We start from the raw sequence: 22,482 nt of genomic DNA on the forward strand, positions 1-22,482 counted from the left end.
GAGTTCCCCAAAGCCAACAGACCTTTTTCACAACAGACATGGAAAAACTCAACTTTAACTAGTAAGACTAATGTTGGCTCTGTTCTATTCAAATGTCCCAGTGTGAGAGACAGCGAGCTCGCATGCACAAAACCAGGATCCTGAAATTAAAGCCGCTAAATTGAATTCAGCCACCGTTCATTTGATAATTTCAACCTGTGCTTTTCTTGTTGTTATCTTCTAATGTCCTCTTAGGAAAAAAGGCTTTTGATACATACAGGTCTATCACATGACATGACATGTACATTGAATTTCCGAGCGATTCTATTGAACAAGTTATTTAAGTTTAGACAAGTTTGATTGGACACCTGATTAAGATATTAGTTGTCATCACTTTATTTACAGCAGCTATGAGGGGAAATGCCATTGGCTTCCACCTCCTATCTCTATTTAAATCTCTTTAACTCGCTCACTCTAAGATCCCTATGCCCACTTTCCATCTCCATGGCAACTGTTGATTTTGCCTCTTTAAGCTGTCATAGCATGTCAGGTCTTTTGCTGTTGCGGTTGTTTTATAATGTCATTCTGCAAAGATAGAGAAATTTAATTGGTGTGTCAACACTGAGCTTCCTCCCGGGAATAAAATATGCTGGTCAGTTAGTAGGGGAGATCGAGAACTACGAATACGTGGCTTTTTTCTCGATTTCATTGTTGTTGATCAGTAGTGCAAAGTGAAAAGTTTATGGGATACCACTATGTTGAAACAGCAAATAGACTGGATGGTGTTAAGTTGAAATAGCTTATAGCCCCAAATGTTAATGATTTACACGGTTTCCTGACAGCTGTCGAGCATCTGACTGTCAGTCCTCAATGAATCCGTTACAAAGAGTTCCTACGGTCATGGAAACCAGCAAAAGTCATGGAAATGCACAGTCTAATTTTACAAGCCTGGGAAAGTCATGGAATGAGTAAGATATTTTGTAACAGTTTTGGAAAAGTCATTGAATTTTGTTGTGTATAATGACTTTGTTACAATAATCTTCCGTGGGCAACCTTTCATGTAATGTAAAATGATATCAAATAATTTTCTGAAGTTGTTGATGTCACGTAGTCTCTCCCTCCATGTATGGAGGCAAGTACGATTGAATAGAATTTGAATTGGAAATGTTTGAAAAATGCCGGCAAGTTTGGAAAGAAAAAAATGTTTTGATTATCCGTCCTCAAATGTCGGGAAAAAGATTTGAAATTTTGTCTATGAAAATGAGTGGGAACCTGGCAAATATTAAACTGTGTTACATCGCGTAAACAAAATGCTTACCGAGATATTAGACATAATATGTAACCATTAAAAAGATCGGTGAGTGCTTCCTTCAAACGCTTGTAATTTTTAAACAGTAACGCCCAATTTATATTGTGATATTTACTGGAGATGACATACACTAACATACAAGATAGTCAACAGCAGGTAGGCCCCTTTTAGCGTTCTGCTCCCTAGCAGTGTCACTCTTGCCAGCTGCCACTTTATTTAGGTATTTGTAGTGAAATATAGAGGCACGGCACAGGCCATTTCAGTCTTACGTTCGATCAGTTGTTGCTTGTCTATTGCGGTGCTTTGAACACGAGTGACAGGGATGAAATAGAAATGAGGCATCAGACAAAAGTTCAGCTCTCAAACAGCACACCTCTTTGTGCTGTATCACTTGAGGCCACTTAAGACATTCTAATACACAGTTTCCCACACATTCATTTATTTGTGGTGGCCAGCCACAACTGAAACATCTGCCACCATGACATTATGGTGGGTTTCCCACCCATTCTTGTTTGACTACTCCTGTATGAAGGCCAGTACAGTATAAGGCCAAAGAACAATCAAACAATTCTTTTAAACAAAAGTCCATTGATTCACTTTTTCACATATCTAGTTTTTAGCATGATTGTATTCCTCAAGGCTGACAGCTCATTTGTAAACAGTACACAGTGAGATTATTGTGCTCTTTGTTCTTTTCATTGTTGCGTCTGCTACTCCTGTTTTGCCGAGCTTACATTTTCTTTCCCTTTGGTGTGCTTCATCGTTTTGCTGATTTTCCCTTTTAACCATTTTCCCTTTCCTCTGAACACCTGCTTCACACCAGTTTTTCAACATTTGTTTTTAATGGACATGTTTTTTTTATATACAGCCCCTAAGGACTAATTCGTTGCACTGCCAGCAGGAAAAAATCAACACTGTGATCCATGAAACACCCAGTCCAAACAAGGAGAGATAAAGAAGAATAGAAATTAAACTTATCTCCATCTGTTGTTTCCTCATTTTTTCCCCTTTCCAGAAAATTCTGGGAGCACTTTATCTCCATCTGCCACGAAAACTCGAGCCTACATGGCATCACCTTTGAGCAGATCAAGTCTCAGCTGGAGGCCCTGGAGCTCAAGAAGACCTATGTTCTCAACCCGCTGGCACCAGAGTTCATCCCCCGTGCCCTCAGGCCGATGCAAGGACACCACTCTTCATCGCAGGCCCTCCACCCTCACCATCATCCACATCCTCAGCACGCACAGCCCGCCTCCAACAAGCAGGGTCCACAGCAGCAGCAGCAGCAACAGCAGCAGCAGTCACCCCCTAAGGTGAGGTGTTTATGAAGTAGGGTTAACTGTATCCACCCTCCTCTTCTTTTATGGGCATCAAACTGTAGAAATAAAAAAAAAAGCAAATAAGATGCTAGAAAGGCAGTCAAAAAATTATTATTTTACTCCTGCAGGTTCCTGCGGATCATAAAAAGTAAAAAAAAAAAGTTTTATTTTGAAGTAAATATTTGGGCAAAATTGTCCCTAATAAGTATTTGATGTCAGTTCATGTTTTTTTTTTCCTTCAATTTTAGTTATTGTAAAATTTGTCTTAAATTTTACTTTGAGGGACATTTAAAAGGATTTAAAAGTCTTTAATCCGGTTTGCTTTAAGCTTTAGGAACCCTGTTACTGGATATGTTATTCATCTTTTGTAAATCGAATAATAACCTTAATTTAGAGTTTGCAAATGTAGGGAGGGGAAGAGAGAGCGAGAGAGAGAGAAAGATAGAGGAAAGACGGGAAAACCGAGTAGTGAGGCAGAAATAAAAGAAAAACAGGTGAGGCACAGGATGTTTTTAAAGCTCAAATGTAGGGTTTTCTATGTTAATCTAATGTTAGGTAACCACTTACTGGTTTGTGGAAATAGTAAATGCATTATCCAGAATGAATTGAGTGCTTTTTGCTTTTAGAGACATGAAAAAAGATAAAAAGCTTTGCACATGCGGGCACAAAGCACATATCTGTTAAAATGACTCACCAAAGGAAATTTCTTTATGGTAGTTTATTTTGGCCCCAGAAAAACAAAAACATCACATTAGCACCACAGGTTTGGCGGAAGGATACGTTGTTTGATTGTTCAGCTCCGGTTGAAATGTCTTTGTGTGTGTGTGTGTGTGTGTGTGTGTGTGTGTGTGTGTGTGTGTGTGTGTGTGTGTGTGTGTGTGTGTCCTCCCTGCCTGCCCTGAGGTAAAGGTTAACGAAATCACCACAGCTGCCAACCTGCTGCCATCACCCACTGGGCCTAATGAGCCGCAGCTCCGCAGCATCAGCCAGCTTTAGAGACACACGTGCACAGTCTTACTATGTAGCTCGCAACCACACAGCACACAGACATGGAGCCATCAGTATGCAGCATGTAATATATTGTTTCCTTCCGCATATACAGCATGTTGCTAATTTAAAGGTCAGACCATTCTGGGCACCTCTGTACATACTCGACACTGTGGCGTTCAACCAAAATAATCCATATAAATGTAATTCAATGATAGATGACTTAGTTTCTAATAAAATCTGTGTTGTTTGGTTCAGCGTGGTTGAATCGGGGCAACTTTTTCTCATCTGCTGCTGATAACTGATATTACAATTACACCGTAGCTTGCGAGTATTATATTTCTCCAAATAAAACATGTTTAGATGTCCAAGTTATTGTAGTATTTTACAAGACATCTGTAAGGACAAAACAAATGGCAGAAAAATCCGTTTGTAGAGACAGTTGAACATTGTGCAAAAATCTTAATTAAATCCACTGTGGACTTTGAACGATCAAAATATTTATATGTCCAAGGGCAGCAAAGAAAGTATGCAAATTGTAGTTGCAATTACTTGGAAAATATATGCATTTAATCAGGAAGCACACAGCACGTTTATTGTTTGGCATCCGTTTCACCAGAAGTATATGCTTCAGTTGACTTCATTCTGTGAAGTGCTGCTTTCTGACACAGATGGTGTTTTGGTGCAATTTTGCAAGACTGTGACACTTGTGTTAAGATATGTCTCACATTAAAATGCCTTTTCGGAGTTCAAGCTTTAGTACAATTAGTGTCATTCTAATTGGAGAAAGAGGATTCACAAGTTCAATTGCTACTTTTTTAAAAACAATTATGTATTATTTATTTTTATGTATCATCAAGTCAAAAGTGATACTTGGGCTGGTGTCAGGAACAAATGAAATGTTTGTGTGGCGTCCTTGTCATACAGATTCTTGAGTTTGTGTCTCCCCTTCACAGTCTCTCTTGTGCATCTAATCTCCTCTCCTAAAACCTATAACAGCTTTGGTTAAATCTCTACCACAATGCCCTTCACTACTTCCTTGACAGATATATACTGATACACATTGTCACTCAAAGAAATTTTACAGGCGCTCCTTTTTCTTTTTGTTTGACAAAATGGTAAATAATGCAACATTACAAGCAACCAAGCCCCTTGTATGACAGCTAGCGTGTCATCAAGGGCTTTTTAAGATCCAGTCAGCAGTTTTTCATTCTTAGCCAACCCCCGCTGTTTGAGAAAATTGCTCTTATGAAACCAGTGTTCAGCAACATCCTTGTTGGTCATTGTCACTATTCAACTCATGCCTGTCAGAGGAAATGTTGCAGCAGGGCATCTACGACTAGATCAGATAACCGCAGTGCTAGACGATGGGCACCATTTTCAGTCTGATGTGTCTGGCATTGCTCAGTTAATGTTACAACCTAAAATAGCAGCCAAGCAAAGCTGCTTCTGTGACATTTTGTCAGACCACAGTCAGTTTATATAGGTCTGTCATACTCGTATGAAACACTGCATGCTTGCATGCTACACAAATACGTCTTTGGTGTATTTATTACACCATCAGTCTGCACCAGAGGCTGGCTTTTACATTAGTAACAGCAGTTTTATTATTAGTTGCTATCTTATGTAATACTAAAGGTGCCGTATTAAAATGAAACCTTTTTACATGTGTAATCAAAGTATGTGATATCTCTCATATTGTATGTGATGTTGTATTTTGGCTGTTCCTCAGCTCAACCAGGATGACATGCTGCCTCACAAGTAGAGCCATATTTTAAGGACCTGTAAACATTGGCTGTGGTTTGTGTGTGGCTGGCAGGAAAGGAGACACTGGCAGATTTGACTTTGTTTTCTGAACTTATCTGGTAGTTGGTACCTAGGCTATGTCTCACAAGTGGTTTCAACAGAATTCTCCAGCAGTTATTTGACAGTCATCTAAAGCCCTTGCCATTACACAAAAAACACAAAACACCTGCTAACATCTCAGTTTTTTATGTAATGGGAAAGGTTACAATTCACATTAACTCCCAGGTCAAATGACTCTGCAGTGGTCATGGGTGTTTATTGGCTCCAGGTCCAAGGGATCTTTTCGATTGAGCAGTTCAAAAGTCCCATCGCCAATGTTGGAAATGCAGCATCCAGGTGGACACGCATTCACTGGCAGTATGCAATGACAGGCCGCAAGAAAAAAGTACATATCTTTCCAAACATCGTTTCAAATTAGTCTGCAATGAGTTTGAAAGCAAGACTGAATAAGTATGAGATATAAAAAAAGTAACTGCTGTAACATTTTCACTGGTATCCATGCTGCTAACTACTGTTAACTAACCTTTCTGGCCCATCAGTGATGTGGAGTGTGATGCATCAACTAAATAAATAAATTAACAAACACATAGTAAGGCATACTTATCTGCTGCAGAGCCATGTACACAGCTCTGGTCTACTGGCATTAGGAAAGCAGTCTAACACCTATTTTTAGGGGGTTTCTCGTGTCTTAAAAAACTCATATACATGTTCTGACTTTGGTGGAAAAGAAGTATGTTACTGGAATTACTTAATTTGTTTTCGTTAAGGTGCTGACATATTTTTTCTTGTAATAGTTTGTGGCGGTGGTGTTGTATCAAAATGTCAAAAGTTTAATTTGTTTTCCATACTTTGTTCATAACTACTTGCTACATTACTAAAAAATGTCCTTGTGCTCAAGGCTGCACTGTTTTCCTAGTAATATGACCATTACCCCTAATCTGAGGAGTAAATATCAGCTTTATATGACATCAGCATAGAAACAGTGTATCTCTTGAAATGGAGGATGTCATTCATTTCTGCCTCCTCCTTGAACGGGGCAACTGTCAAGTACTATCTGTTAACACTAAAATCAACTGGGAGAGACTGCGTGTTACTGAACCAGCCGCTAAAAGAGCTCAAAGTAGATTGTTGTGTATGCTTTCCTGTAATGATGAATAATACAAGAGAATCGGTAGACCTAAACCCAGGTATGGGGAGATCTCATGAGAGTCCAGTGCTGTTTGTGTCTCTGTGTGTGCAGGTATGTATAGGTTGTGTTTGTGTGTGCAATCCCCAACATGAATAATTTTGTGTGTGTGTGTGTGTGTGTGTGTCAACATCGATCAGAATTCAGTTCAAACACTCTGTGTACACTCTGTACACCTACAGTGGATTAAGCTGTATTGTGAAGCCCTCAGGAGGAAGAGCGAGGAGCGAGGGAGTTTGGTTATCATCTAGTCGTGGAAAGAATAAATCTTTGACTCGTTCTTGCATGGAAAACGTGATCTAGAATTATGCTGACTATGTTGGTCATCAAGGAATGTGTCTCTTTGGACAGTGGAGTTCTGTAGGACAGAGAGCCATAGTGTAAGCTGTATCAAGCCGTGTCTGTAGGGTATTTATTGACTGATTATGCCTCTAACATTAATTTAATCTATGGTTAAAAAGTGAAGCAGTCACAGTGAGAAAGGCAGTATAGTGGATACACTGCCTCTTCTGTGACAACAAATACAATCTTGTCTATACTGCATGAGGTTTCATTGTCTCTGTAAGTGCATAAGCTTTTGACTTAATTAAAATATCCAGGCGACCGTAATATACCCTGTTTACACTTCATTTTGAGATGTGTTTCAGTGATCCAAGCCCAATTAGACAGCTGAGACAGTTCACTTATATACTTCTTCCATTCACACCTGTGTCCAGGGTTCCCCACACATTCGTCTACTTGTGGCAGCCTGCCATAATCAAAATATCTGGCGCTACATATTGATTTTCTATTTTTGGAGCTTGATCGTCATTAGGTGCGCTATGGAGTATATATACAATTTGATCATTCATTACCTCAGACTCTCAGAGCTCAGAGAGTACGCTGGATACAGATGGAGCAGCAGAACGTCAGGCACAGTGAAAATGAAAATCGTCAATTGCCCTGGGTCTAAAAGTTGGCATTCCCTTGCCTCTGCAGCAGCTCCTCTTCAAATTCATTGATCTGATCAGTTCTGACGGGATTCACAGATCAGTTATTCACGTCGTGACTCAAACTTGACAAATTGAAGAGATGGGTGAAAGAATGATGAAAAAAGGGACTTGCACACAAGACTAAAAGAAAAGGTTGCCTTAAAGCTCATTTGACCATTCAGTTTTTTGACTAAATCTACTTTCTCTATGAAGTCCCATGGATGACTTTATAGGGGCAGTGTACCAATTTCTAATATGTAATTAGTCCAATGTAGTTTGAAAACTGGAATCCTGAGTGGGAGCAAATATTGTAGAAACTGTCATATATTTAAATCTGAAATTGCAAAACTTGAAGAAACTTAGCTGGCTATGATTCTAGTAATTGATACTTTTATTTTGATAAGTGTTAAGACAAAACCACGTGCTTTACTGAAGCCTGATCTGTTAGAGTACAATATGTCTGCATGGCATATTAATATAATAGATTCATTTAGCTGTGCTCTGCTTGCCAGCTTAATTACTGCTGCATCTCTGATAAGGTGTCGCCCCTATAGCTGTTGTGACAGATGTGGGACAGTCAGGCCCATACTGCAGCTGCTGTATGCCCAGTTCCTATATTGATTTACAGTTGACAAAAAATCAAATGTTTTTCCCACACGCTAAACCACTGAGACTTGTTCTTTTCTTCATCATTTGTCTCAATTAACTCTTTGTATTTTTTTCATGACTGTCCAATTTTGTCTTTCAGGGGAAACATGCAAACCACACAGAGCACCTTCCACCTGAAGGATATGGTGAGTTTGTGCTTCTGCCCACCCCTATTGATTATCTAAATATTAAATGGAACTACTTTAATACAAATATTTGTGTATTGCTCCTGGTAATGTCTTTGTGTTGTCATGTTACAAATGTCAATAGGTAAATGTTTCTTACTTGTATGCCTGGATTTTGGACTTTTGCTCTTGCTATAAGTTTTTGGTCAGTAACTTGACATATGCTCGGGGGCATATGCAGAAGTAGACCTAGAGAAAATTACAATCTGGAGCCTTTAATGTTAACATGTTGTAGCTCTTTTAGGCTTGCTGAGAATTTAATTCGCCTGAATGTTGCTAAAGGAAAAGGAAGGAAATCAAATACAGGCCAAATCTGAGACTCATGCGAGAAAGGTATATATAACCATCATATAATCCACTGTTGATAAATGCTGCATCAAAACGTCAATATCCTTTAAGCAGCAATTTAAAACAGCTGACACTGACTAAAATACAATAACATTGACACATAATAGCATATATAGACGTAAATCCATCCACTTAGGATTTCTCCTCTTGTCACCAAATGTTTTGTATTTTGTGGTTAGGGCTTACAACAGTGGAAGAGTTTCCAGTGTTTCCTTTTACTCAGGCTCCCTATACACAAACAGGCAAACATCTTGACAGCTTGATATGAGCCAATGTAATGCAGCAGCCCAGATGGATGCATGAAGGCCTGAGGCTATTGGAGCCATCAGTGTGATGCAGCCTTGAACAAAACAGCAAGAAGTCGATACGCAGTTTACTACAGGAAGACAATCAGTTTGTTTCAGCTGCTGCAAATTGTCAGCCAGTTCCATTACCCTAAACGGAATAAAAGATCAAATGAAATCTGTGCAAAACACTACCTTGAATACAGGTTGCTCGTCGGCTTTTCATACCTAACCCTCCTCTCTGATAGAATCATGCAGGTTAGGATTGAACATTGCCAAGCTATGAGTATTTAGATATGCCTTGGGCTTTTGCATCACTTGCTATCGATCTGTCATCACATTCTGGGTAAGAATTTTTGCGTTGATTATATTACCATGCCTTCTTCTCCCATTGCAGTCCAACCCAACCCAGCTGTGCTGATGGGAAACCCTATTCGGGCATTCACACCCCCCCTGGGCGGCACACCTGCTGGCATGGGCAAGTCACCCAGTCCAGTTCAGAGGATAGATCCTCATACAGGCGCCAGTATCCTCTACGTCCCAGCCGTGTATGGTGGAAACATGGTCATGTCCATGCCCCTGCCTGTAAGTTCTCTGCCCCTGGTAACAAACTGAAACCGACAGATGCGCATATGTAAGAATATATACTAAGCCAGTCTATGTGCAACACATGCCAAAGTCATAGATTTCATTTACTGCAAAGGATTCTATCAGTTTAGTTTTAAGATTGCACCTCTGAGAAAATGTGTAAAATATGTGCATGGATCTTCTGCACTGCCAAGTTGAAGATGCGTTTAGAGCATCAGCATTTAAGACATTTGTAGTTCATTTGCTGCAGCATCTATATTGAAAGCACTGTCAACTTTCTTGGCTACATATGAGTCTGGGCAGACATAAAAGTAAACTTCAAGATGTAAAACTGCAAGGCGGCAATTAGAATTTACTCATTCACAGATGCCATTCCAGGTTAAAAAATATCATATTAAGCTATTACTGTATTTGCTTCAGATTTATTATTGATTGTTCTCAATATTGGTATACCACAGGCAAAATAATACCTCAACATTGCCTTGAGTCATATTACCCAAATGCAATGAGATTTATTGTAGATTAGTCTTCTGTAATGTAATGTAATTTGTAAATAATGTTTTGTCTTGTATCCCCTATTTTATGGACAATAAAGCTTTACTTGATTTCTAGTACAATATAGAAGTATGTGTAGGCATTACCATTAAACCATTAATGCCATACTTTCTAAGTGGTTTGTTTGTGCATGTGATCAAAATTGAAATGAAATGACTAAAACTTAGGTGTTTTGTTTAATATGTTACTGTTTGTAATCACCATTATTGTCAATGTGTTGTCCATAACCCACAGTATGTGTTTGCCTCTTTCCTGTGTCATTATTTCTTGATCAATAATCTGCTAATCTGTGTTTTTCAACTGCCTTAGTTGCCATGGCCAGGTTACCAGAATCGCTTTGCTGTGGATCCTCGCATCATGAGCCACCCAGCAGCCATGGCCTACAACTTCAATCTGTTGCAGGCCCAGAATCGAGGCTCCCCCATCCCTTACAGTGGGGTGGCCCACCCCTCTCCTCTAGGAATGGGTCAGCCCAGCCCTGACAAGGAGCTACAGGCAGACCCCATCAGAAATGGTGTGCCTTTATTTTATTTACCACACCAAGCAACCACCCAAAACGACCTATAACTTCATGCCTTCAAATAGAAAGAACTAACCATTTAAAATAGCCCATCATATTTTAGTAATGTTTATTTTGTTTTTGACTCTTTCTTAGGTAAATTAGAAGGATGTCCAAAGTCAGAACAGAGCCGCCTTCAGACACCAGAGAGGAAAACTGCAGACATGAAGGAAAAACAGGTAAGTCGTTGACATTTATTTTATTTTATTTTATTATTATGATTATTATTATTAAATTATAAATAACTTGTTTGTTTAATGTAGAGCCACTCATATTTGTTCGTGGTGTTTGACTTGGTGTTTATTTTTTGGTCCAGGGAGATTTAGACACAGGCCAAAGTCGAAGTCTAGACTCGCAGTCAGACGGGCTAGTTGGATTTCCCAATGCGCTACTCCATCGAAAAGATCCCTCAGCTGCCCAAAGACCCCTCAACTACCACCTGGCACCACCCAACCCAGCTTTTCCTCCACATCCTGCCAGTGGCAGAGCCTTCCCCCCTCAGTATCCAGTCTCCAGGCTTCCTTATCGGGTCAGCCAGCCTCAGCACCCAGGCATGGCTCAACAGAGTCAACAGCAGCAGCAACAGCTCAGCCCTGCCTACACTGCTGGTAGCCACAGCGCTTCCTTCTTCAGTGGCCCCATACCCGCTCACAGAGCTGTCCAGTCTCCCACTTTGGACGGGCCGGAGCCTGGAGGGGTGGAGGAGATGAGTAGCTCCATTAGGACTCCATTGGGCCACCCAGGAGGCCACCACCCAGGTCTGTCACAGCATAACAGGGTCAATAGCTTTGGGGAAGACGCACAGGAGGGAAGCTTGGGAGACAGTTTAGGTGAGTGGAGCATCACATTTTTTTCCTTGGTTAGGGAAATCCTTAAAGCTAGAATGTTAAATGTAACTGTATTTGTTCTGGTCAAAGTTTCTTTCAGTTAATTAATTAATCAACTGTGGATGTAGCAGATCTCATGCTGCTTGTTCTACTATTTTTTTCTTGACGTGTGCATTGCTGTTTAGTTGAGACTTGCAGTGATGAAAAATGTGTTTTAAAAAAATCTTGAAAAGAGTTCATATCCTGGTAATCTGACTCATTGTTTTAGATCCTTTGTTTTGGAGGCGGCTTATCTGTAGCTTCCTTGACCCACTCTTACACTCCTTTTCCACCAAAATTAGCCGATGTACATGTTTGTTTGTTTTGACAATTCCTTTCCTATGCCAGTAGACCAGAGCTGTGTACACAGCTATGCAGCACATGAGTATGCATCTAGTGAGTATAGGGGCTAGGATTAGGGATTCACTCAGGTGTTGTATTTCCATTACTCTCGGATCGGAGGCGTTTAATACCCTTGAGTACTGCAGAGTCATTTGACCATGGTGTGAGTGCTCATTGGGACTTTTCCCATAACATTAAAAAGCTAGATGTTGGTGGGTGTAGGTGGGTTTTTTTTTGTGAATTGGGAAAGGGGCTTACAAAGCTCATCCAGATCACTGTCACTTTCATGTGTGCCCATATTATTACTTGGTATCTTATCTGTTGGACTAAAGCTAGTGTTGTTTATTACACTGCTCAAGCAATGTGTTCATCCACAGTGATATCAGTTCTTTTTGATGTAAAGATTGGATTCTTGTAAATTCTGCATTGCTTTTGATGGCACGGAAACTGTTTTCTATCATATGTAAAACATTTATGCAATAATATTTAATTTTTTGGTACCTTTCCTGTATAAAAATATTAACTACATAATAACTCATACTAAAACAGTGTACAGTACCTTAGCTCAGAGAGTCATGAAGACATCACCAGTGACTCTTAAACTAATCAAATTAGTATATAGTGACGCTAATACTAATCACAGAGTTTCTCTTTCAGACCTCCAGGGTCCCCTGGCTCTAGAGGCCCTGAGCCAGCAACAGCAGCAGCAGCAAGCAGCCAGACTGGGTCAGTGGGGGGAAGCAGCAGGGCCTTTTCTTCAGGGCAGCGTCGCCTTCCCTCTGCCCCAACAGCTTGCTCACCTTGCTCAGCCCGGCATGGCTCGCTTCCCCCATCAGCTGCTACGAGCAGCTAATTGGGGTCTTAGTGCCAACATAGAGGATGAAGCTGTTACTTCTGCCTCCACTGGGCCACCTTTCACCAGGTTAGACTGAGCACCAGTTTGTATGTTTGTCATTTTTAATGGTCTTATAGACAGGGATCCCACAGTCATGAAAAACCTGGATGAAATTAGTGTTGGTTGTTTACGTTCATCACTAAGCTGCAGGCCCGCAAGGCATGTTTGCTTGGAAATTTGGCGTCTTTTTTTTTGTTTGGGGTTTTTTTTTTAAAATTTTATTTTTAGAGGCTTTTTTTCTTAACATTTGTTTTTTCCATTTTTTTTGTACATTAAACGGTGTGGGAACCCTGTAAAGAGATTAATTTTCATTCCCAGGTACCCGGGCCTCTTGAGAGAAATGCCCTCCCAGGAACAGCCTGAACCCCGGGAAGCAGCTGAGATGCAGCCCCCACCCCAATCTCGTCTCCTTCAGTACCGCCAGTCCCAGTCCCGTACCTCAGGTGACCCGTCATCCTCTTTAGCTGCCACATCCAATCATGCTGGCCCTTTCCCATCAGGACCTTACTCCCATGATGCAGGCCGCGATCTCCTTAACGACAACCTTCTTAACAACCCAGCCCTGCAGCAGCAGCACCCGGGAAACTCCCTGTACAATACTGGTAGCTACCCACACCAGCCACCAGCCCACTCTGCCAGCCCCCCTCCCTCCCAGGTCAAATACCTTCTTCAAGAGGCCCAGTGGCCTCACGGTGGAGCTGCGTCAGTGAGCCCACCGCAGCAGAACCATCTGTTAGGGAACCAGGGCCATGGCCTTCCCTACGGACTGCCCATCATGGCTCACCCCAGCAGGCAGGAGCAAGTCCACCTGATGCAACTCCACCATCAGCACCAGCAGCAGCAGCAGCAGCAACAGCAGCAGCAGCAACAACAACAGCAGCAGCAGCAGCAACACCAACAAAGTCAAGGTCCAGACCAGGAGTCCTACCACCCACTGTCCCCCAGAGCATCAGCAGCCACAGCCCTTCACAATGTAGATGAGGTAAGTTTATTCATTTATTTGGATCATTACTTGGATCCCTAAAAATTTTCTTAACTAGAAATAAATATCTAAACTAAAGGAGTTTAGGGTACAGTGGCTTTGGTGCAGGCAAGAAATAATCAAGGAAGATGCTGTAGTAAAGGTATTTCAAGTTACATCTCTTTGCATTGTTTGTGTGTCTGAAGGAACAAACCTGTGTATGCCTGTAGATCCCAAAATATCCTGGATGGTGTTTTGGGGTTCATATTGGAATTACCCAATTCATGCCCGTCTTGATGTGGCTAACTTATTCAGCACTCAAAGTCACATGTAGATTGGTAGATAGATAGATATACTTTATTGATCTCAACACTGAGAAATTGGGGTGTAGCAGCGCCATAGAGTAAAAACAAAGAGAAAAAAGAGCAAACAATATTAATAGAATATAAAAGGTATACGCTTAAAAAACTAAAAACTAAGAGACTATACATATTAACATATATACAAGTGTAAAGTGTAGAATTCACTGCAGACATTAGTGAGAACTATGAACTGTTGTATTTCACAGTACTGTATGTTCATTGCAGTGTTTTCCACAGAGTTAGAATCTGTGCCGGGCGGTAGCTGACGGGGAGCAGTTTGTGGTGTTTTTATTGCAAAGTGGGTAATTGACCAGTGGCAAGTAAAAGTAAAACAGTTAAGTTTTACTTTCACTACACCTGTCGTTCTGCTGCTCCGTCTGTGCCTGGAGTGCATTCTGTGCTACTAGAGTGTGGTGCAGTCAATAACCGTAACATAACAGTATACATATTCCAACAGCCCTCCTAAAGAACCATCCAGCTCCAAAAATATAACACTGTTGCATGGCTGCAGATGTTTTAATCATGATGGGCCAGCATAAATAAACAATTTTGTAAGAAGCCCTGCATTGCAAAGTGTACAAAACAACTTGTTTATCACTCTTTCTACTTGTCTGACAATCTTTGTAAAAGGGGAAAGTTGGGCATCACCCGTCCTAAATACCGTAAATGGTTTGTCTCCACACTGGCACTGTTGTAAGCATTACAATTGGATAAGCCCAGTCAGGCTTCTGCCAAACACCCAGCTCTAAATGTTGCAAGAAGTAGTGATTTCAGTTTCTAAATCATTTGTGCTGACAGGCATATTTGGATAATTTACTTTAATTTAATCATCTCACCTACATGTGACAAAGATGCAGAATGAATATGAAGATGTGTAGCTCAAATGTATTAAAGGAGAAGATGGATTATGGATGTGTGATGTGGTAAAGCAAACAAGTGTTAAACACTTGTTTTCTTGTCTTGTTTTTAGTAGTGGCAAGTGTAATTTGATGAGTAAGACTTTCACTAGAGGGACTAGTTATATAAATACTGTGGTAGTTTGATCTTCATAAAACAATGAGCACAGTAATAAAAATAACAAAAAATAAAGCACAGTAATGGAGCAGAATGTTATCAGTGATTTGGCAAGTACTTGCACAAGAGTGTTTTTTTCTTTCATTTATTCCCCTATTACTGGATCAGTAAGTGCTAAAAAGATGTTGTGCTTGTTGTTTATAGATAACTGCTTCTCCAGAGCTACACGTCACTTCTCTTTTTAACGTCATATTGCTCACCATCCTGTTTGACTCAGTAGCTTGTTCTTTCCCTTGTCTCTTTTCATCCCTGTCTTTGCTGTCCGTGCAGTATGAACCCAGAGGTCCAGGCCGGCCTCTCTATCAACGCCGCATCTCCTCCAGCTATCCAGATGAATCGTCTCCAGCCAACACCCACAACGCCCTGTCACAGCAGTCCCAGCCCTGTACGTCAGACCCCCAGGACCACCCTCATCCACACATACAGCATCATCAGCACCCGCACCCCCCCTATGGTTACCCTTCACATGACCTCTGGCCCAGTAATGGTGGGGGTCCCGGTCCGTTTCAGAACATTCCATGTAACGGAGCCGGCACACTCGCTCAGCACCGGGACCTTCTAGGTAAGTATCGGCAAATATGCTGTTGTGAGGCAGTGTGTTCTAATACACTGAGCTGTTCTGCTTCCCCACCTGGGACAGCTGTGAACAGTGGCATTATGTTTCGGGTTGTCTGTCCCATTCTTGTGAAAGCAATATCACAAGAACGACTTGAGGGAATTTCTTTTAATTTTGCACAGGCGTCCCCTTGGACTCACCAGAGAACTTATATTTTGGTGGTCAAAGGTCAAGGTCACTGTGACCTCATCTGTCTCATTCTTGTGAATGCAATATCTCACATAGAGCTTGAGGGAATTTTTCAAATATGACACTTGGACCCTAAAATGAACTGATCACATTTTGGTGGCCAAAGATCAAAGGTCAAGATCACTGTGAACTTGCATTTGTTTTTTTTTTCTTGTGAAAGCAAGTAATTTGGCACAAATGCCCACATTGAGTCAATGGTGTACTTATTACACTTTGGTGGTCATAGGTCAAAAGTAAAGGTCACTGTGAATCCGAATTCCTGGATTCTGGTGGTCAGCTGTAACTGCAACATGACAGATTCATGAAGGCATACAACCACAAGGTGGTAATTCTAGTTTTGTTAGTTTTAGTGTTTGTCACGTTCCATCCAAGTCTAATTCACCTATCTTTCACCTTTTCTCTCTTCTTCTCGTGTCTTCTTTCTGGGTCTAACAGCCTCCAAGGCCCTTCGTCAGACGGACGAGCAGGTGAAGGCCGAGGCCGCAGCAGCACAGCAGACGCACCCACACTCCCTCACCTCCCTTCAGCACCTTGGACAGTTTCCTCCTCTCATGCCCAATAATAAGCAGCAGCAGCAGCAGCAGCAGCAGCAGCAGCAGCAGCCGCAGCAGCAGCCACCACCGCCACCGCCGCAGGCTCCCGCAGAGGCCAGCCAGGGAGCTCCAAATTTAAGCAAACCACCCACCATGTCCTATGCCAGCGCCCTCCGTGCTCCACCCAAACCCCGAGCTGTTCGGCCTGAACAGGTCAAAAAGAACAGCGACCCTCTCTCCCTCCTACAAGAGCTGAGTATAGGAAGTTCAAATGGTAGCAATGGGTACTATTCCTACTTTAAATGAGTGTCACCTCTCCCACATAAGTGATGAAATATAAAATTAAACCAAGGAAAAAAAAAGAGAAAAACTGTTTTTAAAAACACAAAAAAATAGTGCAAAGTGCATTTACAAATTGTTTCTATCAGTAGGTTTGTTTTCTGCATTTTGTTTCATTTTAACTTTTTATTTGTAACAGCCATCTTTTCTCCTGTTTCACATATCTGTGAAGAAAATAAGTATATATAATGAATGCATTACTGGTATATATACATACTCATTATGTATATATGAATATATACTTATATTATCTACACTTGTATATGTACGTAATGCTAAAAAAAAAAAGTTATAAAAAAACAACAAAAAAAATTAAAAATAAAAAAGGAGAGAGTTGGTTGACCACTTAGCTACCTGCATATTTTTCCTTATTGAAGTTAATTTTGTTGGTTACTAAATAAGTATGTTGAAGTTTTTATCATTTTGTATTCCTCAGTTTTTGAGTGGACGTTACGTCTTGATTTTCATACTACTGTAGTCGTGGTAACGGACAAAAGCTTAGTGGTCAACCGACACAGAAACTACATGGAACAGTGTATAGAAGTAGATAAATTTTCCTCTAATCTGTAAATATAAAGAAAATAAAAGACTGAATTGTATGCCACAGACATGTCCTTAAATTCCTGTATCATGCTAGCATTTGCATTATGAATTATTTTCTGTTTGTTGGCTTCTGATCCTTAATTCTTAGACACCCTGGGAATAGCTGGGAATTATCTTCTGTGATTAAGTAGTAAATGTGATTATTTACTGAAAAATAACAATGCAGATATCGATCGTGTATTTTAATTTTCATCAATGTCTCATCAGCAACAATAGATACAGCGTGACAATGTCAAAATAGCAACAACCATGTCATTCCTTCTTTGTTTGTTTTAAGGATCAGAGAACATCAGACGTCATTTTCTATGAAAGATTATCCCAAACTGCTTCGCTTGTGGCCGATGCTTAGTCATTTTATTTTATTTCTTTTGTTTGTGTCAACAAAGATCTTTACCAGGGAAATGTTTCAATAACTGCTTGAGATATAAAATGTGGTTGTTTTTTTTGTTTGTTTGTTTTTTTTGTCACTTATTGACATTGAGCTTTTTTTTAAAGGTTGCAGTACTCTGAAGGTTTGTGAAAGTGAAGAAAGAGTGGTGAGGTCAGAGTGGTGTGTCATGATAAGTAAGTTGAAACTGAGGGTGTGATCAACACTGCCAGTCAGACATCTTTAAACACGCTAAAGTTTAGCCTTTTTTTTTTTTTTTGGTTAAATCTGTAGTATGTTAAAACTGTAGGAAGTACCCTAACATTTTAGAATGCACATTAATAAACTCATGTTTGCAGCTTTTTATGGGATTGTAAATGGCCTAGGCGTCTCAGTGTAGCATACAGCATACTGTACATTATTCAGAACGTTGGTGCTGTCTAGCTTCTTATAATGCAGTTGCTCTCGCAGATCTTTTTCAGTCGTTTCCCAATTTTTAGATAACTTTTCATACTAAAAGCCAGACTGCCCAAAGATCATTGTCCATTTTCTCTGTAAGACAATCTTTTAATCTCTGAGTATAAAACATTGATCATTGGCAGTAAAACTGTGAGTCAAAAGCATTTCCCTGTCCCTAATATTTATCTCTTTATTATTATTTTCTAATTTCAGGGCGTTCAGCGTTAACAAGTCCCTGTCACTTTCAACATTCTACATGAGATTTAACCAAAAAAATTCTTAAGTGAAACAACGTAACCTGTTCAAAGACGTATGACTGCTAATGTGTCTGTTTTTTAGACTGTGCATAACAAGAATGAATCTGAAATGTTGTGTACGTTATTCCTTGTCATTCAGAGAATTACAGTATTCAATTTTTTTTTTCAAAAGTCTATATTAATTTTAAAGCAATAGATTAATTTCACTCCTTTGCCTAAAAGGGTAAATGTGATATTTTTTAACCTGAATCCTATTTTCCCATGTTTCCCGTGTCTAATAGTGACTAATATGAACAATAATTTTTAAAATTGGTTCAGTATTGAGTGAGATGGAAGAGACTTAAATGAAACAATTCAGGGCATTTATGTACCATGAATTAACATCCATGAAAAGTACTTGTTTTTGCCACTGACTGCTGGGAAATTGCTATTGCCAACCACCAGACTCCATTCAAATATTTTAGATTTTAGATTTTATTATTATAAAACACACTTCACCTAAAGTCAAACACAAAATAAAACTCATGAAAACTGTCTTGATTCAACTTTCCACTGTTTCAATAATCTCCAACTCTGGATAGTTTGAAAAAAAACCTTCATTCACCCAGTTAGATGTAAAAATATACTGACTCTAAAAGTACTGTTTATTTGAATTGAGTCTGTTGAGTTTGATGATAGTGATTTTTGGGCTGTTTATGTTTAAACAAAAAACATCATACTCTTGTATGATGTTCAGTCTGTGTTGGATTAAGCACTTTGAATGGATGTAATTGCACAAATGCCCCAAAGGGTTAGACTGCAGCCTGTTACGCAGCTGCCAGCTGCAGCGCTCTATCTCTATACAGGACCAATTTAAAGAATTGTGCTTAGCATTTGTCACTTAGACACAAAAACATATCAAAATAGAATCTAGGCTGAAAAATACCAAAGATATCCTTTAATTGAAGAAGCCCTGAGCTTTACATTTGCAGCACCCACATAACTGTCTTTTCTCACAACCTAAAACACTCAAACATAAAACAGGAACAATCATGTTTGAATTCCAGTCAGTAAGTTGCTTGTAATTACACACACACACACACAGAGAGGCCACACAGCTTTCACGCACATGCGTTTCACAGCTAACATACTGATGCCCCGGTGATCTGAAGTCCCTTGCAGGTAAAATATTAAAAAAAGATACTGATGCTTTATCTGCCAAGGTTTTTCCTTTACGATGAAAGCAATACTGGAAATTGTCATCCAGTGCTCTTGTTCTGTGTCATTGATTTTAATTGTTAAAAAAAACACCACTGCCCCAATTTGCAAATTGATAAAACTGTAACATCATCCTGCTGTTTCATGGCGTTCATACAGCAGTTGTTCACTGTTAAATCTCTTAAAGTGTCACTTTCTCAGAAAGCAAGTACCCCACGACTAATAACCTAGATGTGTTTTTAACAGTCAGCGGAGAGCTTCATGGTTTTATCTGTATGTTTTTAAGTTTTCACATTGTATTACGAAGGTCCAGATATTTTGACTTAGCAGAGAACAACACATACTTGTAAATATGCATTTTCTAGGTATTTACAAACAAGAACTTTGGGAGCGCCTCAATTTTGTAGAAGCTGTTCAAAGAAGAGGTATGCCCTTTTTAATTATGCAAATTCACAAAAAATAATAAGAATTCTAGAAATGGACAACAACAACCCAGTCGGTAGTTGCAACATCTTGTTGTAACTTTTTAGATTTTTTTTTCTTTCTTTTCTGAAGATGGTGTCTGGCTGATTTGACAAAGAGGAGAATTTCTGTTGCAGCTGTTGTAAGAAAACGTATTCACTGTACAATACATATTTTGAAGTATATGTTGCTGGATTTGTCCTGTTCTGTTCTCACCGCTGTACAACAATCAACATGGATTTTTTTTTCTTCATGTGAAGACTGTTTTCTTTTCATGCATGTTGAGATGACCTGGCTGGCTTTTATCCCTGTTTTTATCAGTTTGTATTGATTTGTGGATGAAGAAAATGAAAAAGAAAAAAAAAAAAAGCTTTCGTTCAACCTACAGAGTCAAATTTTGGTATATTATTTGATGTGTACAATAACTTGTGACATTATCAACAAAACTTATGATATTTTACTAACATGTCAATCGAATATGTAATGGTCATGTAAGTTCTTTTTTTTCTGCAGTTATTTAGCAGGGCTACAGCTGAGGTTGCTCCCTGGTGTGTGACGGATTTCCGAAGCTTCTGTTTGTTCGGGGAATCATTTTTTTACCCCTGAAAACAGTCCTGGCTAATCTCTGAAGTTGTGCAATACTAATATTTCACCGCTTCTTCTCTTTTATTTATTTTTTAAGCAGAAGAGATTGAGCCAAAGACATTTCAAAGGGATCTTATTTACAAATTTTCGGCATTGCTGATTTGTTTTTAAGACTTCATTTTTTGTCCTTTTTTCCTTTTGTTTGTTTCCAAAATGAGAGTGACAGGATCTGGAGGAGGGTCTTTACTCTTATAATGAAGATGGATTTGAAATGTTTTCACCAAGCAATATTGCACCATGTGTCATCACATGAATTATTTTCCTAAAAAAATAAATCTGTGTTGCCTTTTAAGGAAATTGAAACCAACTTGTGTGTCTGGCACATGGAAAGGGAGCAACCTTTTGCCCAGCCAGTAGAGCGCACTGTGTTCAGCCTTCTATAAACGCCACATCTCTTCCTGTTATCTGTTTGCTCTCCTCTGTTCTTCCCTCGCTGCAGTGAATCAATGGCACACCTGTTCTCCCAGCCTCCCAGTCCCATTGGTTCCTCCCTCGTGGGTACAAAATAATGAATAGATCTGTTTTACTCTTCTTCATTTCAATTGGTGGTGGTTATAATAAAGGATTTAGACTGTGTTTCAAAGGTTTATTTTCTTTTTTATTTGTTTCTCTATTAAAGTGTTTTTATTGAAGCTGCTTGAGTGTTGTCCCTTTTTTATCGTCCTCTTTATTACACAGAAGAGAGGCCTTTGTGCCTATATTGAATATATCACTGTGTAGTACAGCTGAACATCATTTACAATACCAGTACCCTTAAAGTGATACCAATACCACCAGAGTGCATCATTTCATACCTTTTTCTCAATCTAATTTGATACCCGTCATGTGAATGGATGCATTCAAACATATAAAATGCCAGGAGATGCAAGGTGTGTAGTACAGTTAGGGCAGTGTATTGATACTTAATACTTTTAAGATATTGACCAAGATAGCCTAGTTTAAAGTACTATTGAAACTTCTCTAGTCGAATGATGTATTTAATCATTTTTGTACTTAGATCTAGAAAAAAAGCCTATTTGTATAATTTGCTTACAGCGGAACACCACAAGCATTCTTTAATTTAATGTGAATTGTGTTTGGTTCTCTACAGCTACAACCATAGATTGTATATAAAGATGGACGACGCGCCTCCACTTCCCCTCCTATGCTTAAGTGAGGCTAAAATATCCGTAATATGGGCGCTGCCATTTTGCACGAGTGATGTCATGGAAAGTCAGAGTCTGCACAGTAGCGATGTATGCGCTGGGCGGGGGTTCACACAAAAAACACCTGACCAATTGCAAGCAACTTTGTTTGTATGTTAGCGCACGCATTGGCTGTCACAGCTGTCAATCATGTGGAACATCCCCTTTCCGTGTAATCTAATAACACTTTAAAACCAAACTTATAAAAACAAACAATTGAACAAACATCATGGTGATGAGAACTACCTTCATTGTCAGAAACCATCTTTGGGAAACATTTATTTGGCGTACTTTTGAGTTTTTAGTTTGGCCTGTGTCCCATTCACTAACATGGAGGGTCGAGCTTTATAACCTATACTGCAGCCAGCCACCAGGGGGCAATCGAGATTGAAAAGTTACACTTCGGGTGA

At 39.7% G+C, this 22,482-nt stretch overlaps 1 protein-coding gene across 1 annotated transcript in view; it reads left to right on the forward strand.

The window, feature by feature from the left end:
* The window catches only part of helz (helicase with zinc finger), a 64,706-nt gene extending 47,560 nt beyond the window's left edge, over nucleotides 1–17,146 (forward strand). Inside the window, exons 24-33 of the mRNA XM_042484739.1 lie at nucleotides 2,304–2,598; nucleotides 8,303–8,348; nucleotides 9,417–9,604; nucleotides 10,472–10,676; nucleotides 10,818–10,900; nucleotides 11,038–11,551; nucleotides 12,587–12,851; nucleotides 13,143–13,806; nucleotides 15,492–15,783; nucleotides 16,462–17,146. Of these exons, the coding sequence (XP_042340673.1) occupies nucleotides 2,304–2,598; nucleotides 8,303–8,348; nucleotides 9,417–9,604; nucleotides 10,472–10,676; nucleotides 10,818–10,900; nucleotides 11,038–11,551; nucleotides 12,587–12,851; nucleotides 13,143–13,806; nucleotides 15,492–15,783; nucleotides 16,462–16,865 (2,956 nt within the window). The 3' untranslated portion in view covers nucleotides 16,866–17,146. The remainder of the gene's footprint in view (nucleotides 1–2,303; nucleotides 2,599–8,302; nucleotides 8,349–9,416; nucleotides 9,605–10,471; nucleotides 10,677–10,817; nucleotides 10,901–11,037; nucleotides 11,552–12,586; nucleotides 12,852–13,142; nucleotides 13,807–15,491; nucleotides 15,784–16,461) is intronic.
* Nucleotides 17,147–22,482: the final 5,336 nt, after the last annotated feature.

The sequence above is a fragment of the Plectropomus leopardus genome, chromosome 4, assembly GCF_008729295.1.
Source record: "Plectropomus leopardus isolate mb chromosome 4, YSFRI_Pleo_2.0, whole genome shotgun sequence".
NCBI lineage: Eukaryota > Metazoa > Chordata > Actinopteri > Perciformes > Serranidae > Plectropomus > Plectropomus leopardus.